The 20,975-nt window shown below is 47.7% G+C and overlaps 2 protein-coding genes across 7 annotated transcripts in view; one reads left to right on the top strand and one right to left on the bottom strand.

Moving 5' to 3' along the window:
• Positions 1 to 1,333: 1,333 nt before the first annotated feature.
• On the bottom strand, positions 1,334 to 18,183 carry LOC135183813 (heat shock factor protein 3). Its single transcript, XM_064159039.1, has 13 exons — positions 18,021 to 18,183; positions 16,527 to 16,635; positions 13,518 to 13,645; positions 11,252 to 11,376; positions 10,324 to 10,399; positions 9,548 to 9,609; positions 9,013 to 9,094; positions 8,274 to 8,407; positions 7,098 to 7,343; positions 5,638 to 5,743; positions 5,076 to 5,141; positions 4,505 to 4,571; positions 1,334 to 3,927 (listed from the first exon to the last, which is right to left on the bottom strand). The coding sequence occupies exons 1-13, from the start codon at positions 18,138 to 18,140 to the stop codon at positions 3,596 to 3,598; spliced, it is 1,653 nt and encodes a 550-aa protein (XP_064015109.1). The 5' UTR covers positions 18,141 to 18,183; the 3' UTR covers positions 1,334 to 3,595.
• A 142-nt stretch (positions 18,184 to 18,325) lies between these two features.
• The window catches only part of HEPH (hephaestin), a 29,828-nt gene continuing 27,178 nt past the window's right edge, over positions 18,326 to 20,975 (top strand). For 3 of the 6 annotated variants that reach the window (XM_064159033.1, XM_064159038.1, XM_064159032.1), the window contains exons 1-2: positions 18,326 to 18,472; positions 18,974 to 19,048. The gene's annotated coding sequence lies outside the window, so the exon portion shown is untranslated. Of the gene's footprint in view, positions 18,473 to 18,955; positions 19,049 to 20,975 lie in introns of all 6 variants that reach the window. The other 3 variants (XM_064159037.1, XM_064159035.1, XM_064159034.1) reach the window with 2 other exon arrangements.

The raw sequence follows: 20,975 nt of genomic DNA, 5'->3' as shown, positions 1-20,975 counted from the left end.
GGGAAGGGACAGTGAGGCAATGGCTGGGTGGAGGCTTGGTAAACACCACACACACAGGGACAGGGACACTTGCGCAGCCTTTGGGCTGAATCACAGCCCCATGAGCTGGCAAACAGGGCAAGAGTAATGTGGGTGTCCAACACACTTGTACCCACAAGTACAACAGCACTTGTTAGTACAGCAGGTCCCTGAAAGTGGTTCCTGATGCCATTTTGCAGCACACAATCTATCAGGGCTTCAGGTTGCCACTGGGAAACTTTTCACCACAAATGTATTCCACACTAGCACTCAACAGAGTATTTTGAGCTTCCACATCACCACTAATGAAAAAGGTGCCCTCACCATGAGGGCTGGCTCCCAGCAAGCCACCTGCATACAGGCAATGGAAAAAAATAGCCAAAGCCAGCCTGGCCCTACAGGGTCAAATCCCATTCCCACAAGCTTTGATTCCATGGTATGTCAACTATCATAGAATCACAGAACTGTCAGGGCTGGAAGGGATCATAGAATGGTTAAGGTTGGAAAAGACCTCAAGGATCATCTAGTTCCAACCCCCTGCCACAAGCAGGGACACCTCCCACTGAAACAGGCTGCTCAAAGCCTCATCCAACCTGGCTTTGAACACCTCCAGGGAGGGAGCAGCCACAACCTCCCTGGGCAACCTGTGCCAGTCTCACCACCCTCACTGCAAAGAACCCTTTCCTAACATCTAGTTTGAATCTGCCCTCTGCCAGTTTAAACCCATTACCCCTTGTTCTCATTACAACACCTTGGCAATAGTCCCTACCCAGTCCTCCTGTAGGTCCCCTTCAGATACTGGAAGGCCACTACAAGGTCTCCTTGAAGCCTTCTCTTCTCCAGGCTGAAGAGCCCCAACTCTTGTAGCCTGTCCTCATAGCAGAGCTGCTGCAGCCCTCTGAGCATCTTCGTGGCCCTCCTCTGCACTGGCTCCAACAGTTCCATGTCCTTTTTGTGTTGGGGGCTCCAGAACTGAACACCGTACTCCAGGATGTCAAGGATCATTCAGTTCTAACCTCTCTGCCATGAGCAAGGACTTCTCACACTAGATCAAGTTGCTCAGAGCCCCACCCAGCCTGGCCTTAAAGACTTCCATGCTAGATAGGGTTAATAATAAACTTCTCTTTCTCCAGCTGACAGCTCTGAACACAGGCACCGATTTAAACCTTTGCATTTCAGTTAGTCCTGAACCAGCAGCAGCTGCAAGAGATCCCCTAGAGAGCACTGGAAGAAAAAATGCAGTAAACAGGTTTGGGAAGTGTTGGCACACACAGGAACACAGAGACACAAAAAGAATGTACAAGAAACACAGTAATGGTTTTGTAATTCTTGCCTTTAATTACTTCAGCATGTGGGTTTGCCTTGCTGTTCAGCCTTCCCCTTTCCACTGCAATCTTTTAGTGAACTTGCACAAAGAAACATTTTTTTTTTCCTAGACCAGGACAGAAACCAAACACTAATGCACAAGTTTTTCTTTGCAGTTTTCTTAAGCCTTGGTTGCTTGGGTTTTTTTTTTTGGTTTTAAAAGTGAATTATAAAAACGATTATGCAATCAGATCAAGTATCTGATGGGGAGATGAACTGAGACCAGAGGACTCCATGATGGAAGAACATGACTAACCTGTAACAGAAACTACACCGCAGTCCAACCTGTTCATGAACTGAGAGTGACAGGAGATCAGCTGCTCAAATAACTTTGTTGTCTGCACCATGCTGTCCAAACAGCACAGAAGTAAAGTCTGGGGTTTTTTTTTTTACTGTTTCACTCGTGGCAAACATGAGGCCTTTTGGAAGAAATGATGAAACTCAGAGCTCAAGACAGACAGGAATTCACTCACTGCTCTCCCCCCCGCCACTCTCTTTAGCTCATGAAAACTTGAGACTCCTCAGCCCTTTGTCTCAAGAAAGCAAAAAGAAACACTAGAAAAGGCTAGAATATGACATACTCAACAATAACCAATTCAAAATGTACAAACATGGAGGGTCACAAGGTAAAGAACAGTTACAGAAGCCTGGGAATAAAACAAAACTGTGAAGGCATCACACACACAGAGCTGGTAGCAAGATCCTCTGCCACTCAAAAGGGCTGACAATTAAGGTCACCATAGATAACATGCATTATCTAATAGGCTTCAGAGTATCAAATCACCTTCAACTCTTGAATATAAAAGAACTCAAAACTTAGTAGTTCAGACACTTCAGAGGACAAAGCCTGTAGGTAGAATGAATTCCTAAAACTGAAGATAAGAAATGGAAGTAATTGTGCTGGCAGGAAATAATTGGTGTGATACAGTGGATTTTCTACCTGCTTTCAGGCCCTTTCCAGTCACAAAAGCTTTGTTTCATGTCATGTTTCATATGTCAGGTTTGTGTGGGCTAGTGGTGATTGCTACAACCATGACACTGGCAAAGGAGAACCTGACAGCAGAGGCTGGTGTCTGCAGTACAGCTGCTCGAAGGAGTTAGGGAAAAGAGTGTGGAAAGGAATTTTGTGAAAAGATCTTTTGGTTAAGCAGACCTTCCCTTTTTGCAATCTGCCATCAGAGGGGTCTCAGATGCATCTGCTTAACTTAGCTTTAAGGTTCCACAAACAGGAAATGCAGTGAGAAGCTCTCAGTGCTCATATAGGGTCAGGTGAACAAACAACTACCGCAAGCAGGAAAGAAATCTCAATGCAATGTCCAATGTTACCTCGTAACACCTTTCCCCCCCTCCCCCTCTGCCTCTCTCACTTGAAGGGCAGCTGCTGGACTTGATGAGATGTCACTTCTACTCAGCATCTGAGGACACAGACCTGTGAGCTAGGTGCGAGTTACCCGAGAACCGCCATGCAATGTGCATGAGAAACCAGCGTTACGCAGGGTGGCAAAGCACTTCCTACCACAACACCTACAGCCCGTGGCAATGGAGGTGGCTTAGCATGTTAAAAAGTAATAGTCCACAGTTAAAATGTCATTTTCCATAGGAAAAATGTTCCCTGTACCTAGCAGCAAATCTAGGAATACGGAAGTGATCTAAGCAGATGCAAACAATTGCAGCCACAAACTATATCAAAATATCCCAAATAAAAAAACAACCAACCCAAACCACTTAAAAAAAAACCCACCACAACCAACCTTAATTCCAGCCAAGCCACCTACTGAAACAGCCTCTCAGAAAGAGTACAAACTCATGTTTAAAACAGGACACGCCACAGAACTATTCAGCTAATGGAAAAATAAACCCAAACCACAAACGAAAACCAAACCACAAACGTTTACAAACGGGATACAAACAGATTTCCTCTTGCAATAAGGATATTGGATTAAAAAGTTAAAGGAATATACTGTGGTATGGTCTACAGGGAGGTTGTTGTTCTCCTCTGCCCACTGCCTTCACTCCCACCAGCTCCTGGTTTGAGCTCATGTGCAGTTTGTTTGTTTGTTTTACAGATGTGCTCTTTGCCTGTAGACAGAGAACTTGCTTCTGTTTGTACAGAGTAGAGCACCCAGGAAGCAAGTGAGGAGAGGTCAAACTTCTGGGTGATCTCTTTCTTCGTTGTCACATCAATTAAGCCAGCTGCAGATCTTATGTGAGTTCAAGAGGTTTCTATCTCAGAGGCCTCTTCTATGAAATTAGCAACAGGACTGAGGAGCAAGAGCGGGAAGAGTTTATACTCTCCATTCCCATCTTCTGAGAGCAGAGGTGGATCACCCATTCCCAGAGCATCCAGAGGCTCAGCCTGGCTGGCCGGAGCCGCTAATGGCAAGTCAGTTCCGCTCCCTGAGGGAGCAGGAAGAGCAGGTTTTTCCTCCAGGGTGGGCAGCAGAAGGTCTTTAGGATCCTCTGTCTTCCCTGCAGCTTCGCTGGAAGGCAGCTCTTCAAATAATGAAAGCAGAGGATTGGCCCTGTACTGTATCAGCTGCATATCTGAGGGAAAACAGACAGTTTAAACTCCAGGCTCCTGTGTCACATAAGGGAAGGCTCTTACTCAAGATAAGGAAAGCTGGAGAAGCTGCTTCAAAACCTGGTTGATTAAAGAAAACCACACAGCTGAGCTCTGACAGACTACATCCACAGCTGCACCAGGGGAGCCAAGGCTCCTGTGGCTGTTAAGATCAACGTCTGAAGCACACTTCAAGCCCCTAACACATACAGCATGCAATGGCAGCACTGAAGTGGTAAAATGAGTGGCACTGCATTTGAGGGGGGTCATAGCCCAGGTAGGAAACACTTCCACAAAGACATTTGCAGTTCTGCTTCCTATTGTGGCACTCTGTCATGTGCAAGCAAAGGGAGACAGTTAACACCAAAACAGGGCACAGGATTGGGCCTCTAAAGATTGAGGCACAGCTGCATCGAGATCAGAGGAACATTCCAGTCTTCAGGAGCATTTTAAGCCCAGATGACAGGAAGAGATAAACCATATTACAGGCCACAAAAATTCCAATTCAACACACAGTTTTGGAGGAGTTTTTCACAGCTCTCAGTGTTCCTTCTTGCCCACCTTTGCTTCCCGCTGTTTCTCTCTCACCGGCTCCCAGATCCTCACTGCTCTCTGCCAAGTCTGAAATCTAAAAGAAAATGGAGGGAGTAAGACAGAACACACAACAACCACAAAATCAATGTCTCCATTGACTGATTAACAGCTTAAAGGAGTAGGGAAGAGAAATTAAATCAGCTGACCAGTGAGCCCATTTGTGGCAAAGAGGAGCTCTTGGAAAGAGGCATGGTGAAATATAGACAACTTAAAGCCAAACAGGCTTCTGACTAGAAAATACTTTACCTTCCAAAGCAGAAGAATTAATACAATCTGGGGTGTTGGAATAAAAATGAATTCACTGAGTGTATTACTGCAGGTAGGAGCATAAGACTTGAAATGATCTTGAGAACCCACTTAAATTCTTCCATGCCAACAGTGATAACTGAAAACATTAAGTCAGCAGGACTAGATAAAACGTCAGTTTCATCCTGGGCTATCAATCCAGGGCCATCCATCCAGGCTCTACTCTCAAGCTGCATCAGTCAAAAGCTCTCAGCACTGTATTAACCCTCCCCAGTATAAAAGCAACTCTTACATTTTCCATACCAGGAGAGGTTTCCATCAGGCTCATATCCAGGGCTGGCAGCTCAGGATTAAATGCCTGAAAATAGGAAGAGACTGTATGTCAGATAATAAGGTTCTTAATTAAGAAGTTCAGAGAGCTCCCCAGCACATCACTGCAACACAGGGAAGGTGCCTTAGAGCTATGTATTTTCAACCTGTGACACTAAACAGGTGACAGAAGAAGAAAAAGGACACTGCATTTCCAAGTGATTCCAGGTATATGGCTGAGGTCCAGTCTATATCATGAAGCATAATCAAACACATAGTCAGGATGTGATCACGTTTGACAAAGGCTTGAGAAGTGAGCCCAATTATTTCATCCTTCTTCTCCTTCGGTTAAGATGAGCTGAGGCTCTCCATGTTACCTTCCACACTGCCAGACTCCTATGCTGGCTCTGTATTGTCCCAGAACTATTTGCTTTTCACGTTTACCCCCTCTTGCCCATTAGAAGATGGAACAAAGCAGTAAAATTTCATGCTGCAACTTAAATTGGTTGTTTTTCAGAGAGCAGAGAAAGTGAAGAGGCACTCACGTCACTGAAAGCTTCAGAACCAAAGCTGTACTGCTTCCCAGATAGCATCGCTTGCAGCTCCTCAAGGCTGGCATCAATGCAGTTGAGAAAATCCTGAATTTCCTCTCTAAAAAGACAAAAGAATCCAGAACTGTCAGAAATGGCCAGCACTTAAGGCCTTCTACTGCACCATGACACATCATCTGCAAACCTCTCAGTTATCACTGCTGCAGGGCAAGGTGAAAGCTGGACCAGAACAATTTATTGTCAGATGAATGAAGCTACAATCCTGTGCCACGTTTTGTGGCCCAGCTCTTTGGAGGACAGGTACAGGAAAGCTGAACAGTGAGTACAATAACAGTTATTATGATAACCTTCAAAAACCAGGTCCCACTTCCATACCCACTTCCTCCTCCATTGTATTATCTTTTGAATGGTCTCAGGTCCCAGACTTCAAACCAATGTCTGCTTAAATTAAGGTTTTATGTCCTAGGGACAATAAACAACAAGTAAAGAGCTGGAAATAACCTGGATCTGAGTCCCCTATTCTGAACCACCACAGAATGGTTTGGGTTGGAAGAGACCTCCAAAGCTCATCTAATCCAACACCCCTGCAGTCAGCAGGGACATCTTCCACTAGAGCAGCTTGCTCAGAGCCTTATTGAGCCTGACCTTGAGCATCTCCAGGAATGGGGCCTGAACTACCTCCCTGGGCAACCTGTTGCAGTGTTCCACCACCCTCATGGTGCAGAACTTGTTCCTAACATCAAATCTCAATCTCCTCTCATTTCAAACCATTGCCCCATATCCTATCACTACAGACTTTTGCAAACAGTCTCTCTCCAGACCTTTCCAAAGACAGCAGATAGGAGAGAAGGACAGGCAGTGACATGGAATGCATACATGGTTTCAGCACTGAACTCTTCTCTCTGCTGCAAGCTGATTTATATTAGATCTAAGATTAGATCCAAAGAAGATCTTGACTGTGAGGGTGGTGAGGCACTAGAACTGGTTGTCCAGAGAGGTGATGGAATAGTCCACTCCTGTTGGTGTTTGAGATGAGGCTGGATGGGGTTTTGAACAACCTGGTATAGTGGATGGTGCTCCTGTCCATGGTAGAGGGGTTGGACTATGCGATCCTTAAGGCCCCTTCCAACCTAAACCCTTCTACGATTCCATGAATCAAGACCTTCAGATTGCTCTGACACATCACCACAGGACTTCCTACCTGAAGGTAACCACAGTAGAAGATCTGTCAGGAGAAAGAATGAAGGCTTGTTCCTTGATCCATTATGTTACCATGCAGTCACACAAATGATGGCACTGCTAAAGGCTCAGGGGTGAGGGCAGGGCTGGGAACTCTGGCAAACCAGTACCAAAAGAGCTAAATTCACTGTGTTCTGCTAAACACACCCTCCAAAACTTTGACAAGATCCCACAAGATGGCAACAGCATAACAGTTTCCAGAAACAAGTTCATACCTGTCCAGCAAAGGATCATTTTGGTTTGCAGAGCTGTTCTCGTTCAAGATGGAGTCAATCACTGACACAGGGTCTTCTGGAGCATTAGGCTGTGCACTGTGGAGCTCCACAGCAGCATTTCCTGCTTCACTGGATTTACTGACATCGTTTAAATGAACTGGTGGGATGGGTTCTGCACAATGTAACTCGTTTAGCTGTGACACTTGACAAAGAGGCAGGCCAGGATCCAGAGCTGCCTGCGTCTCCCTGCGGCACAAAGAGAAACAACGCACAGGAGAATTCATCAACTCTATTAATTACTCATGGCAAGTTTTGCACCTCAAATCTTAATACAGAATAAGGCCAAGCCAGACAAGGGTTCAAAGAACCAACTGGTCTTTAGGAAAAGAAGAAAAGCTCCTTTCTAAAGGCACAGGAAGAACCTTTTATTACAGCTTATACAGGTGGCATGTCTCAGGGCCAAAAGCAGCCAAATAGTGCACAGAAATTTGGCAGCAGGGAAACTCCCCACACTGTGTCTTTGGAAAGAAAAGATTCCAAACTGGCCCATATTTCACTCTGGATGTTAACAATTACAATGGATTTCCACAAGAACCTGATGCCACACAAAACATCTTCCCTTCAGCACTGCTTAGGCATAGTATTAGCCAGAGTAAGTGGTTTTATCTCTAGTTTCATCACTATCTTGGTTGGTTTATGAGTGATCTCCATGCATTTTGGACTGTTTATTAGTAACTACATATACATTCAGGTTGAAAAGTAAAGTGTCTGCCTCAGCAAATTAAGCCTGCAGTGTCAATCAGCTTGCCAGGCCATTTGGCACTGCTGAAGGGACAGGAGCTCTTAAAAAGCTTTGCTGATCACAACCAATGCTACATCCTGTGAAAAAAGCAGTCTACACACAGGCCTGTTATGCACACAGAATGGTTTAGGTTGGAAGGGATCTCAAAGATCATTTAGTTCCAACCCCCTGCCATAGGCAGGGACACCTCCCACTAGAACAGGTTGCTCAAAGCCTCATCCAACCTGACCTTGAACACCTCCAGAGAGAGGTGTTCAAGCAGAATGAAAATTCAGAGAGGCTGAGTTCAGATGGATCACTCATGTTAACATAACTATGAGCTAAGTAACATAACTGTGAGCTAAGCACAACTATTTCACACCCTTTAAACCTACCTGGCTTTGCCACTCGTGTGTGCCACAGCAAGGAGCCCATCAGTGGCGTTCTCCAGCGTGTCTGTGATATCTCGGATGATGAGACCTGAACCATTCCCATCCTCATCATCTGCATTATGTTCAGAAAAAGCCATCTGCAGGGTAGACGAACAGAATCAGTAACCCAAAGGGTCTGCCTTGGCTGATGGGAAGATTCATTTTTTCTGCTCTTTTCAGCTCACATTTCCCCTTTGACTTGTCACTGACGTGATTTTAGACAGAGCAATGCTTTAAAGCTGCCTATTCAGAACTAGAGTGCATCTAAGGTTAGGGTATTAACAGTTGTATCACAGAATGTTAAGAGCTAGGAGGGACCTCCAGAGGTCAAGTCCAACTCCCCTGGACAAAGCAGGATCACCTAGGGCAGGTCACATGGGAACACACAGAGGTGGATTTTCAATGCTTCCAGCGAAGGAGACTCCACACCTCTCTAAGCAGCCTGTTCCAGTGTTCTGACACTCTCCTCGTGTTGAGGTGGTACCTCCTGTGTTCTAGCTTGCACCTGCTCTTCCTTGTCCTACCACCGGGCACCACCAAAAAAGAGACCATCACTTTCATCTTGACACCCACCCCTTGGGTATTTAATAAGACCCCCTCACAGCCTTCTCTTCTCCAGACTAAACAGCCCCAGGTTTCCCAGTCTTTCTGCACAGGAGAGATCCCTGAATCCTGCCCAGTCCCTGGGAAGGATCTGACTTACTGTTTGGCCACTCTCCACAGGAATCCGAACATACTGCCGACTGTACTTGGAAGGTGAAGCACCTGCAGCATCTGTCAGAGACCTGAGACAGAACACATCTTTAGCAAATAAATCCCTAGGAAAAGGCTGTAGCAAAACCAAATGTGTGCTGCAGTGGTAAGATCACTCTTCCACTTTTAAGGAACCTGGTGCTTGGAACTGCTTTTTGTGTACTGCAGACAGGCTGCATGCTAAGCATGCTCTTTGATGTGAGTAAGCCAGTCACATTTGGGCATTCTGAGCTGCCTTCTGCTATTCCACATAAGTGTGCCCTTTACAACTGAAACTGTATTGTATAGTCTCTTCCCACCCATGTTTGTAGTGATAGAGAAAATCTTTACTTCATGCTTTATTCAATTTGCATCAGCTTTGTCAAGTTTGAATACACCAGTGATAAAAACATTCTTCATACACTTTAAAAGTATCTTGCCTTTGGAAGCTGATTTATCCCTGTAATTCACATCTGACATTGACTGGTGACCTATCCAGCAATTACCTTTTTCTTTTGACCCCAACAATGTAATTTCCTCGCATCAAACTCAGTATAAATTGAAGAATCTAAAAAGGAAAAACAAAGAAACCAAAACCAAGCGGTCAGCACAGCAATTCTAAATCATTCATTCAGACTTCACTACAGAATTATGTAGTTCTGTGATTGAAATTAACAGGCAAATTAAAAATCCATTTGTGCTCATGTCTTAGAAAACAAAAAGGCATGGAAAAATTATTCCACTTGGACAGTTGTTGGTTTTTGAAGTAATGTAACACCGTTAAGTCACCAGAGGACTCCAGACCAGAAACAGTCAAGGTATGAAACAGGGAAAACTTGTTCCAGTGCAGAAGCTCCTACAGTTTCTGGGTTCCAAGATGATTTTCTTGAGTGGTCTAAGTCTGTCTTGGTCCAAGATCTTTCACAGACTCCATTTCATGTGCCTGCAATCCCTCTTTTTAGGCTCCTGTGACCATGCACTGCCTCCAGCCTCATGTTTACCCCAGGCCAGCTCGATTTACTGCTTTCTCTCCAAATAAGATTCACTGAGGTTTCAAACACAGTGAAATCTTTCTCACTACCACTTCATTCCTGTGTTTTGCTCGTGGTTCTTTGCTGTGCTACTTCTGTGAGATTCAGGAACTGTGAACATTTTCTTTATGCTGTATTAATATAGCCTGTTCAGCTCTGTGTCATTTGTCATTCTACATAAGCAAAGAATGCCAGCAAGTATCGCAGAGGCAGGAGTAAGGATGGTAGCACTGAAGATGCTGCAATGGTACCTTAGACAGCAGCTTCTGTTGTTGACTGTGCTTCTGCCTTAGAACTGCCACTTCTTTCCACAGGGCCTTATTTTCTCTGCAATGCAGAATAAATCAGAAGACAGAGGATGAACAGAGTTTACTTGATAATGCTTTAGTTTTAGAGCTTTCAAACTTTCACAGTACCTTGCAGGACCAATGGCAACATTCCTTCTGTAACTGCAAACTGAGCCACTAGCCTGAACCCTGGGTTAAATTAACTCCATGTGTCATCAGGCAGGACCAACCACACACTAATAAAGACAGTCTCATCTGCTGCTGCTGCTCCACCAATAATCTTGGCCTGAGTTACTTCCTCAAAGCCTTAGAATAAAGACTTGGTGTTTTGAAACAGGCTGAGTGTGACACAGGCCACCTCAGAACAGATTTCAAAGACTGTTTCTGAACATGGGGGGTTTTGTTTGTTTTAAGGAACAGAGGGAGTGGAGTGAAGGTATCTCCTAATTCTGGTCAACACCTGCCTGCATAACAACGATTTGAACTTATTACCAGTGCCTACACGTAAAGGATCTGAGGGAACAGAGATGAGGACCTGCAATCTCCACTTCCAATTAGAAGAAACCCAAAGACTAATTCTCCCTCACTACATCTAACCCTGTGCTGTGTTTAGACAAGAAAATGCTTTGATATTCCTGAAAAACTACTGCAGGTGATGGCAACCAAAAAGAAATGTCAAGATAGTCAACAAACTCCAAGTCTCACTCTCTGGTCTGTAACTGAATTACAAAGACAGACGAGACTCAGAAGGTTGTGTGGGGTGGATTGAGAAGTCTTAGAAAAAAAAATGTATAGCTTCACCTGTTTGCAGTTGAAAGGAACCCACATTTAGAGTCAATTAGGTATAAGCAACACTCAATACATAGGTGCGTCTGAAACCCACAGAGTCTACCTCTTCATGTTAGCCAGTCTGACATCCATGTTGTTCTGCTGCTCTCTCATTTCTTGGACTTCAGAGAGTACTTTGTGCAAGTCCTCCGTACAGACCTTGAGATCCTCAGTCCTTACTGCAGACACCTAAAACAGGACCAGGTTAGACATGATTTAATCCAAACAGTGCCTTGCAGACCCCAGTCTGTAGTCTACAGAAGAACAGGGACAAATCCTATTAAGAAGACTAGGTAACACGAACCACGTGTGTCTGGGTGTCATGAACCACGGTGACTGCTGTAGATGGCAGTCCCTAGGACAGCCTGCACTGTAAGCAGTAACACAAGATGCCAATCAAACATGAGAACACCACTGCACAAAGGAGATTCACCACCGTCATTCATGCCAAAAAAACTACTGACCGAACCTGGCCTTCCCTGGGGGGTTTTCTGACAGGTCAAGTGACAGCTTGCCCTCTAGTGTCAAGGAGCAAAAGACCAGCCAAAAGCAGAACACAGAACTGATAGTGGAGCAAGAACAAGATGATCCTATTCCTTCTGGGTGTGGGTAAATCTACCAGCACAGGAGTAACAAATTTCTATGAAGTTACTGGGGGAAAGGTGTCAAATTCAGTGCATCCCACTCCATTGGAAAAATTGTCTCACACCACCAGATCCTCACACTGATGTTTCTCCCATTACCTCTCTGCTCAATGACATTCCAAAACAATGGAGGCTTGTCTCCAGAAAGTCAGAGCCCAAACTGCTCTTCTGCCCACAGCAGAATCCTTCAATGCCATCTCTTCAAATCATGGTGGAAGAGTCATTAGAAAGGAAAAAGTTCACTCTCCATCCCACATTTACACATTGAAAATCCTCTGATTCCTTCAGTAGCTCCCTTGGGTGATGGCTTTGGTGGCTAACACACAATGCAGGACTGTGAGACAGATCTGGTGCATCACATGTCTGAATGACAGGTCCAGATTTGTGAGCATCGTTTGGAAAATCCTTTAGCCAAATAACATAGATGGACCAAGTGAAGCTGCACCAGATAAGCACCAGATGCCTTCCACCTTAGAGCATTACAGGGAGGTTGGACTAAATGATCTTTAAAGGTCCCTTCCCACCAAACCATTCTATGACTGTGTGAAGTCTTGCATTCAAATCTGCAGTCCTGTTAAGAGACTTGAAATGCAGTTTATGGCAAGTACTGAAAGTTTGACTCCATTCCAGATACTAAAAGAGCAAGAAAAACTAAGGCATGTTTTTACAAAAAAATACCCACATTTCCTGTGCAACACAGAGGATGTTTCACCAGCCCCTTCAACACTTCCATATGAACGTCCTTGGCACTATCTGAGCTTTTGTCTTTCCATCTAGAGCACTCCACCCAGCACAACACTCCTGGGACATGTGGTGCCATGTGTAATGTCACCCTGACTGCCACGGCACAGCAGCCGGGTGAACGTGCCAGGACTGGCTGGTGATGACAGCAGCAGGGAGGAGCACAAGCCTGAGCCAGAGAGGCAACTGCATGGCTCTGTCTAATCAATTCTGATTCTGAGCAGACACAGCTCAGTGAAGAATCAATCAAAACACAATTGTGCCTCTCCAGCCTACCCTGTGCTTTTATTAACTTGGGCAATGGAGCCACCACATTACGACGTCCTAAAAAGATTCTGCAGCTCAGGTGTCAACATGATGTATCATGATAATCTCTTCCTCTGGCAGTCAGGATATTATGGGTTCTAATGTGCCAATAGAGGAAAAATTATCTGTGCAGAAACAGGTCAGACAAGGCCTGGATGTACAAAAGAAAACTGGAAAGCGCTAATGAAGATGTAGCTTAGTGGCCACATTGTGGGAGCAACAAAATTTATGCAAGCTGGCCCAAATCAACTGACCACTCTCCAGGAGCACCAGATGGGAATGTGTTTCCTTACACCTATTGCACTTTGAAAACTCTTTCCAACTCAGTAATGCTGGCAGAACTGAAGACCATGCCAAGCTGCAATCGGGTACATGCAGAAAAAGGGCTCTAGGTTGACAGCTCTGAAGAATGTGGTCCTGCTGCAATGCAGGGCTGAACAACAGCTGGGTGTGTTTTGTCTAAGAGCTGACAGGAGGAGGTCAAGCCAAGTATCAGACTGACATTCAAAAGGGAGTTAAAGGCTCACATCATGACGCACAATCTTTGTTCCCGTGGGATTTTTTGGCTGTAAAGCATTTGAAACCCCCAACCACTCTCCTGATAAGCTTTTGAGAACAAAGCCAAGTGAATGGCTGTACCTTGCGCTTGATGTTTTCCAGTAAATGGGACTTCCCTTGCTTGAAGAAAGGGTGCTGGAACTCAATGACTGAGCTTTTCTCTGCTGTAATCATGCCATTCTCAAGAGCAATCACCTTCCTGAAACCATCTGTGGAAAGGTATTCACAAAGTCACTTCTTCCAGTTCAAAGCTGGCTGTTACAACACAAAGCTAAAGAAAATGCCAAGGCTACTGAAATACCTTCAGCACTACTGTAACTGGGAACAGAAACAAAAAAACAAACAGCTGAAGTTGCTTTTCTTTGGTGCTAAATGATTCGACTGCTTCAGTCTTCACAGCTAGAGAACACATTCACAGTATCACAGTATCACAGTACCACCAAGGTTGGAAGAGACCTCATAGATCATCAAGTCCAACCCTTTACCACAGAGCTCAAGGCTAGACCATGGCACCAAGTGCCACGTCCAATCCTGCCTTGAACAGCTCCAGGGACGGCGACTCCACCACCTCCCCGGGCAGCCCATTCCAGTGTCCAATGACTCTCAGTGAAGAACTTTCTTCTCACCTCAAGCCTAAATTTCCCCTGGCGTAGCTTGAGGCTGTGTCCTCTCATTCTGGTGCTGGCCACCTGAGAGAAGAGAGCAACCTCCTCCTGGCTACAACCTCCCTTCAGGTAGTTGTAGACAGCAATAAGGTCTCCCCTGAGCCTCCATCAAAGGACCTCAGCAGGCTGCACCAACAGCGAACATGGCAAAGGTCAGCTAGTGCCTTCAGGCAAGAAAGTGATGTCCAAATAATCACAGAAGTTAGGTAGGAATTAAATTTTTGAGGACATCTTGACTAAAATTCAGTCTCAGTGAAGCAGTGGAATGGTGCACCTTCCCTTTCAGGCCTTTAAACCTTACACAACTACACATCAGAACACCAGAGAATACCCAAGGAAAAGCAATTAGTTCTCAGCCTATGCAAACACAAGCATGCAGGGTACCTTCTCCATACAATGAGACAAGTCATTGCAGCTCTGTTTCCATCACTGCTTCAAATACCACAGGGCAGATGCAACACAGAGTTGATAAACAATCTATATCTCCCCCCCTCCATTCAAGTTTTTAGCATAGTTAACATATTTCAGTTCCACTGAACCCCAAGAGTGCTATCTTTAGAGAACATTACTGAAAGCCAGGACAGGCCCAGCAGGAAAAGGAGGCAGCCCTCACACTGTACGACTTCATAGGAGCATTTCAGCGTTTACTCTTGCCACAAGGCAACTGACTGTTTATCTTTTGACTCTCAAGTGATAGAGTCTCCACACTAGACACAACCAGCAGCACGTCTGGCAAAATCAGCTTGAGAGATCAGGCAAACCCACTGGGCAAAGACAGGGAGTTCCTCCTCCCTAGTTTGAAAACAAATTCTAAATGAGAAAGCCATCCCTGTGTTGTTTGTACGTTCACACAGCTGTGAAACAACCACTCCTGCTATGTGCTGCACCCCTGCACAAGGTACCAGATCTCTGAAATACCACCTCACTCCAGCTTCTTTGTCTGTACATGTTGTACACGTATTATATAATGGGTGCTACATGATGCTGGCAAGTTGAGCATGGAAAACAAAATGAGAATCTTAGCCAGGCTTGATCCATCACATGACTAATCTTGTTCCAACACAGCAATGCAGGCAACAGCATGACCTAGGCATTTTCTTTTTCTACATGCTAGATGTATGGGTGTAGATAAGGACTTTTTTCCTCTGGCTAGGCACAAGTTTGCTTTAACCATTTGTCATTTTTTTGGCTAGGATAGAGTTAATTTGCTCCCCAGTAGTTGGTGCAGCGCTGTGATTTGGATTCAGCATGAGAATAATGTTGGTAACAAACTGATGTTTTGGTTGTTGCTAAGTAGCACTTAATCCCAAGATAAGGATTTTCATTTTCCTGTGCTCTGCCAGTCAGCAGGTGCAGGAGGAGCTGAGAGGAGAAACGGCCAGGAGAGCTGACTCCAACTAGCCAAAAGGATATTCCGTATTACAGGATGTCAAGGCCAGTACACAAGCTGGGGGCAATCAGCTGAGAGGGGCTGACTGCTGCTGAGGCACTGGTCAGCAGAAGGGGAGCAACAGCATTGTGCACCACTGGTCTAGTCACATATTGAGTACTGTGTCCAGTTCTGGGGTCCTCAATTCAAGAGAGATGCTGAGGTGCTGGAACGCGTCCAGAGAAGGGCAACAAAGCTGGTGAGGGGCCTGGAGCACAGCCCTGTGAGGAGAGGCTGAGGTGTGTGGCCTGGAGATGAGGAGGCTCAGGGCAGACCTCATTGCTGGCTACAACTACCCAAAAGGAGGTTGTAGCCAAGTGGGGGTCAGTCTCTTCTCCCAGGCAACCAGCAACAGAACAAGGAGACACAGTCTCAAGTTGTGCCAGGGGGTCTTGGCTGGATGTCAGGAGGAAGTTGTTGGCAGAGAGAGTGATTGGCATTGGAATGGGCTGCCCAGGGAGGTGTTCAAGAAAAAACTACATGGGCCACTTAGTGCCATGGTTTGGTTGACTGGACAGGGCTGAGTGCTAGGTTGGCCTGGATGATCTTGGAGGTCTCATCCAATGTGGCTGATTTTATGATTCTACAATCATTTGTCCTTATTTAGGGTTTAGCTCTTTTTGTCAAATTCCTTTTCATTAGTGATACTATTATTACATTACACTTTATTTCAGCAATCATCCTATTCTAGGAGGGGGTTAGTGATTGAGTGTCAGTGTGAAGTCAGTTGCTGGCTGGGGTTAAATCAGGACACCCAAGCCTTACATACCAGCAGGTGAAACAGTATTTTTATGGCTGTGTCTTAATAGCCCTCAGAGATGAAAGACAGAAAACAAAGACTAAGTCAAGCTCTGCTGCGATTCTTTCCTTTTGCAAAGCAAAATCAAGACCAGAATTCACCTTCTCAGGAATGAAAGACCTGCCAGGTCAGTTGGTTTAAAGAAATTCAGATTGATGCCAAGCAGTAGAAAATACATAAGAGCAGCTGGTGCTTACACATGTTTAGCTGTCGTATGAAGCTGGAGATATTGTTGTGTTTGAAGTACTTGGGGAGCAGCTCCTTGGCAAACCTCTGCTCATCCAGAATGCAGAAGTTCTCACCATTCTAGGAAATAAGCAGAGGGACAAATCAGAGAACAAGCACAGCTTTCCCACGGTGTTGCTCAGAAGTCAGTGCCGTAACTCAACAGAGAGCGATCCTGCAACGAGGAAGAGCATAGCACTTACAGAGGGAGTTGTCTGTGTGAACACTTGGTACCGAAAAGTTCGAATCCAAAAAGATAGTTACACAGCATACTCCAGTGAATGCTGTTTGTTTGGTGGTTGTTGTCTTTTGGAAACCCCGAAGTTTTCCTCTTAATCCAAAGGGCTAAAAATGGTTCTAAACCCCCTCTGTCTGTCTGCCGCTCTTCTCATTCCCAGGACACCGAGAGACAACGGAACCGGTGCCACTAGAGGGCTTTTCCTGCCCTGCTCAGAGCTGCCCAGCTCCTGACGAGATTCTTCCATTGTATGCACTATGTCACCACTAAAAATAGCCAGCAACGCCGGACAGCGGCTGAAAGTTCAGAGCTCACAACCCGCTGCTGAAAACTCATAACGGCGACACAACCGGTTTCGGATTCATCACATTCACCGGCTCAAACTTCCTGGAAGCGGGCAAGTCCCTGTGAACGTCTTTCAGGCTGCTCATAAAGAGCACAAAAATACTGTTTTGTTTTTTTTTCCTCATCTTTGCCTCTGTAAAGGCCAAACCTCGGGGAGGGAAAGAGCGGAGAAGCGTAGGGATGGACAAATGACCGGGGACAAAACCAAAGGCGGTGTTAAGCATCAGATGCCCAGCAGCCTCGGGGCACGTGTGTGCAGCGCGGCTGGGCTCCCTCCACCCGGGGGCACAAAAGGAAAGTTCATTCCTTCGTGAGCCGCCTTTTCCGCTCACTTAATGACTCTGGGAGCTACTAACTGGGGACTGGGACACCGGCACAAACGCCGCTCTGCTCTCCTAGATCCCTGTGACCGCCACGCGTGTCCCCAGGCAAGCACAGCCACCCTGCCGCGGCGGGCCCGACACCGCCACTGCCCCCGCGCTTGTCTCGCCCACGCTCCCACCGACAGCGGGGTCTCCCCGCCGAAGTGTTGGGGCACGCCGGTCCCCCGAACACGAACCCCATCCCGGGGTGGCCTCTACTCTGGGCCGAGCGGGGCTCTCGGTACGCCTCGACCTGTCCTCTTCCCCGAAGAGACGCGGGGCCTTGCCGCCATCGCCCCAGCGCCGCGCCAGGCTCCACCGCCCCGGGTCCCGCTCCCGCAGCGGGGCCGCACCGCCCCCCCCGCCCCGCCCGCAAGGCCTCGCAGACTCAGCCCACCTCCTCCCACTCCGGTCCCTGTTTTGTGTCTCCCCGGCCCCACCGCCCCTCACGGCCAGCCCCGACTTCCCGCCCCACAGGCGGCGGTGCCCAGCCGGGCCACGGCCCCACAAACCGCCCTCACCCTGCCCCAGCAGATGACGTCGTCGCTCTGCGGGTCCTCCACCAGCGCCCAGAGCTTGGCCAGGAAGCCGGGCACCGGGGCGGCGCCGGGGCCGCCGGGCAGCGCCAGCCCTTCCCGCATCCTCGGACCGGGCCGGGCCGCGCGCTCATGCAACGGGCCGGGAGGGGCGAGGCAGCAGCAGCGGCGGCGGCGTGACGCGGAGGGGCGTGGCCTCCGCAGCAGGGCGGCCACTCATTGGCGGGCGCCGCCCGGCCCCGCCCCCCGTCGCCCCGGCGGCTGGGAGCGTGACTCTTGTTGTGCTCCCGGGGGAGCGCGGCGCGCGGGGCCGTGACATCACCGGCGCCTTTAAAGGGGCCGCGCCTGCTGACCCCCCCATCCCCGGGGAGGGTCTTCTGGTGAGGCTAGGGCTGAGGCGCTCTGTGTCTGGCCTCACCTGCCCGCCCGCCCAGTAGGTAGGTGCCGGCAACCTACATGCCACAGTTTGTTCCCTGTGTCCTCGCAGGCTCGTCGCACTGGGGCAGCCGAGCACCCACCTGATGGCCCAGGCCGCGGGGTACCGGGGTCAGGAGGGGCGAGACGAGCATATGCGCCGCGGGACGGTGGCCCGGTGGGGCTCCGTCAGGTCGCGAGCGGAGCGCCGGGAAGCGCGGGGCTGGGGCACACTCCACAGGTGTGCGGCAGCGCTGCCCGATGGGCGGAGCGGCAAGGGGAGAAGCGGAGCGGAGCGGCCCGGCCCCCTCGTGTGGGGAAGCTGCAGTCGGCAGTACGAGTGTGCAGGGCCCTGGGGCGGGCAACTGGGGTCCCGTTGTGCGGCCGCGCCGGAGGCGTGCCCGGGGCAGGGGAGGCAGCGCTGCTGGTGGGGCTGGGGTTGGGCCAGCCCGCGGGAGGAGAGGCAGAGCTCCGTTTACAGCCAGACTTTGTCCCGGCCGTGCCAGCGCATCCTCCCTCCCCAGGTCCCGCCACCGCGATGTCTCCTAGCTGACGCTGTCGCCCTCCGCACCGAGCCTGCTTCCAGCCCTGCTCCGCAAGTAAGGGGATGGGAGGGGGGAGAGATTTTCGTCGCTCATTAATCCCTTTCTCTCTTTTTTTGGGTGTTGGTTTCCCTGCTGTCAGGGGAAAGCCCTGCCGACAGCCTGACTGACCTGGTGAAATAGGAGTTAGAGACCAGATAGACTAAAATGGATTTTTCTGCTAATTTACTGGGAAAAGGGAAGCCCTGGGGATGAGGATCCTGCTCGACCAAGGTTCAGGGATGAATGTAACACAAGTTTTGAGTCGGATTTTGTTTTGGTTTATTGTCCTTAATCACAACATATGCTTTGAAGAAAAAATAAGTGTAGGGAAATAACGTGCCAGTTTCCTTCACCTTGCCCTGGCAGAGTAACTAACTGGTGGTTAGCCCCTGTGAAGAGGTGGTGAGAACAGAATCAGCCTTGCTAGTCGAATCTCCACCGAGTGACATTGTTTTACTTTTACCTACAGTCACACAGACCTGTGTGCGATGTCATGAGCAAACTCTGCTTGAGCTCCAGACAGGACTTCTGTAGAGCCTCAGCAAGGCTGTCCCAAAGATTTGGTCATTGATTTATTTCTCTCAGCACCAGAGCCCATTCACAGGACGTTTAGATTTGCCACAGCTTCTGGTTGACTCTGGTTTATCTGATGAGCGTAGTGATGCTGCGGTGTGGAGCTTTGATGTGGTGAGCAGGGACCCTGTCACGTAGGAATAGTGGGGCTGATGCTGCAGCTGAATTTGTTTCAGGCCTTTTTCACAGCTTTAAGAGTCGCTGTTCGTCCTTGATGTGAAGGTTAAGCTTTGCTCTTTCCTAGGGTTTGATACTGCTTGCAAAAAAACTTTAATGTGAGAGGATGTTAAGATTAACCCTCAGTGACCTCCCTTGGCTCAGCAGCTCCCAGTCCTGGAGGATGGTTGCCCCGCACACCGGGCATGCTTTTCCTGGAGAGCTTCTCCAATGTACTTTGACCCGTGGTGACAAGAAGGCCACTTCTTTGGCTGAGTCAAAAGCATCCACTTGCCTTTCCCAACAGGGTGTGTGCTGGCAGGATGAGAGGCTGTGAGCTGGTGGTGCCAGCCTTGTCTTTCCTCATTGATGTGACCACTGCTAGTCTGGCATGTGTGTGTGAAACAGTGCAGGTACAGCTTTCCCAGCTTGCTTTGAAATCCCTTTTTTTTGGCACAGGAGTGGCTCGGTGCAGGTGTTTCACCTCCGTGGGAATAAGGACAGTGAGGTTAGTGGACAGCATGGTGCAGTGAGATTGATTGATCACCCCTGTGCTGCTACACCCACAGAGAAGGGACTGCTCTGTATCCGAGCTGCTTCAGTGTATGACCAGGACCTTCTGAAGAATTTGCTGCTGAAGCAGAGTTGCACTGTGGTGGTGGATCAATACCATCTTGGTTTTAGAGAAATCCCTGCAACTCCTTTTGAGGAAGGAGAGAGAATAAGTTTTTCCAAGTTGAGAGTTGCTTCCTCTCGGTTTAGTGACAGTTTGGAATCAGTCATGCTTGATTATCCTTGGTTTCTGAGGCTAGTTCAGTGTGTTTGGAGTCACAAATGCAGGCTTAGAAAGGATATGAATATGAATCTCGCTGTCATATGCTACTTGAATCCTGAATGTTTGGTATGGGTTGTAGGAAGAGATTTGAGAGTTTTTCTGGGGAAGCTGTTACAGTGTGGTGCCAAAAGCCTCCAGAATATCCAGCTTTGCTGCAAATAGCCTGAGATACTCATGTTGCTATTGCCAAAGACAGAATAAATAAGGCCAACCTCTTTATAAAACAGGATGTTAGGGGTTGGAAGGGACCTCTGGAGACCTTTGAGTCTGACAAAGCCCCTTTCTGTGTTTGATGTGCTGTTGTCACCACCCCTTTCTTTTGGAAGCTACAGAAAATGGATTCCTTTAAGCTTTTTTTTTTTTGCTGGGTCACATTCT

The sequence above is a fragment of the Pogoniulus pusillus genome, chromosome 19, assembly GCF_015220805.1.
Source record: "Pogoniulus pusillus isolate bPogPus1 chromosome 19, bPogPus1.pri, whole genome shotgun sequence".
NCBI classification, from domain to species: domain Eukaryota; kingdom Metazoa; phylum Chordata; class Aves; order Piciformes; family Lybiidae; genus Pogoniulus; species Pogoniulus pusillus.
This window is presented reverse-complemented; position numbering and strand designations above follow the sequence as displayed.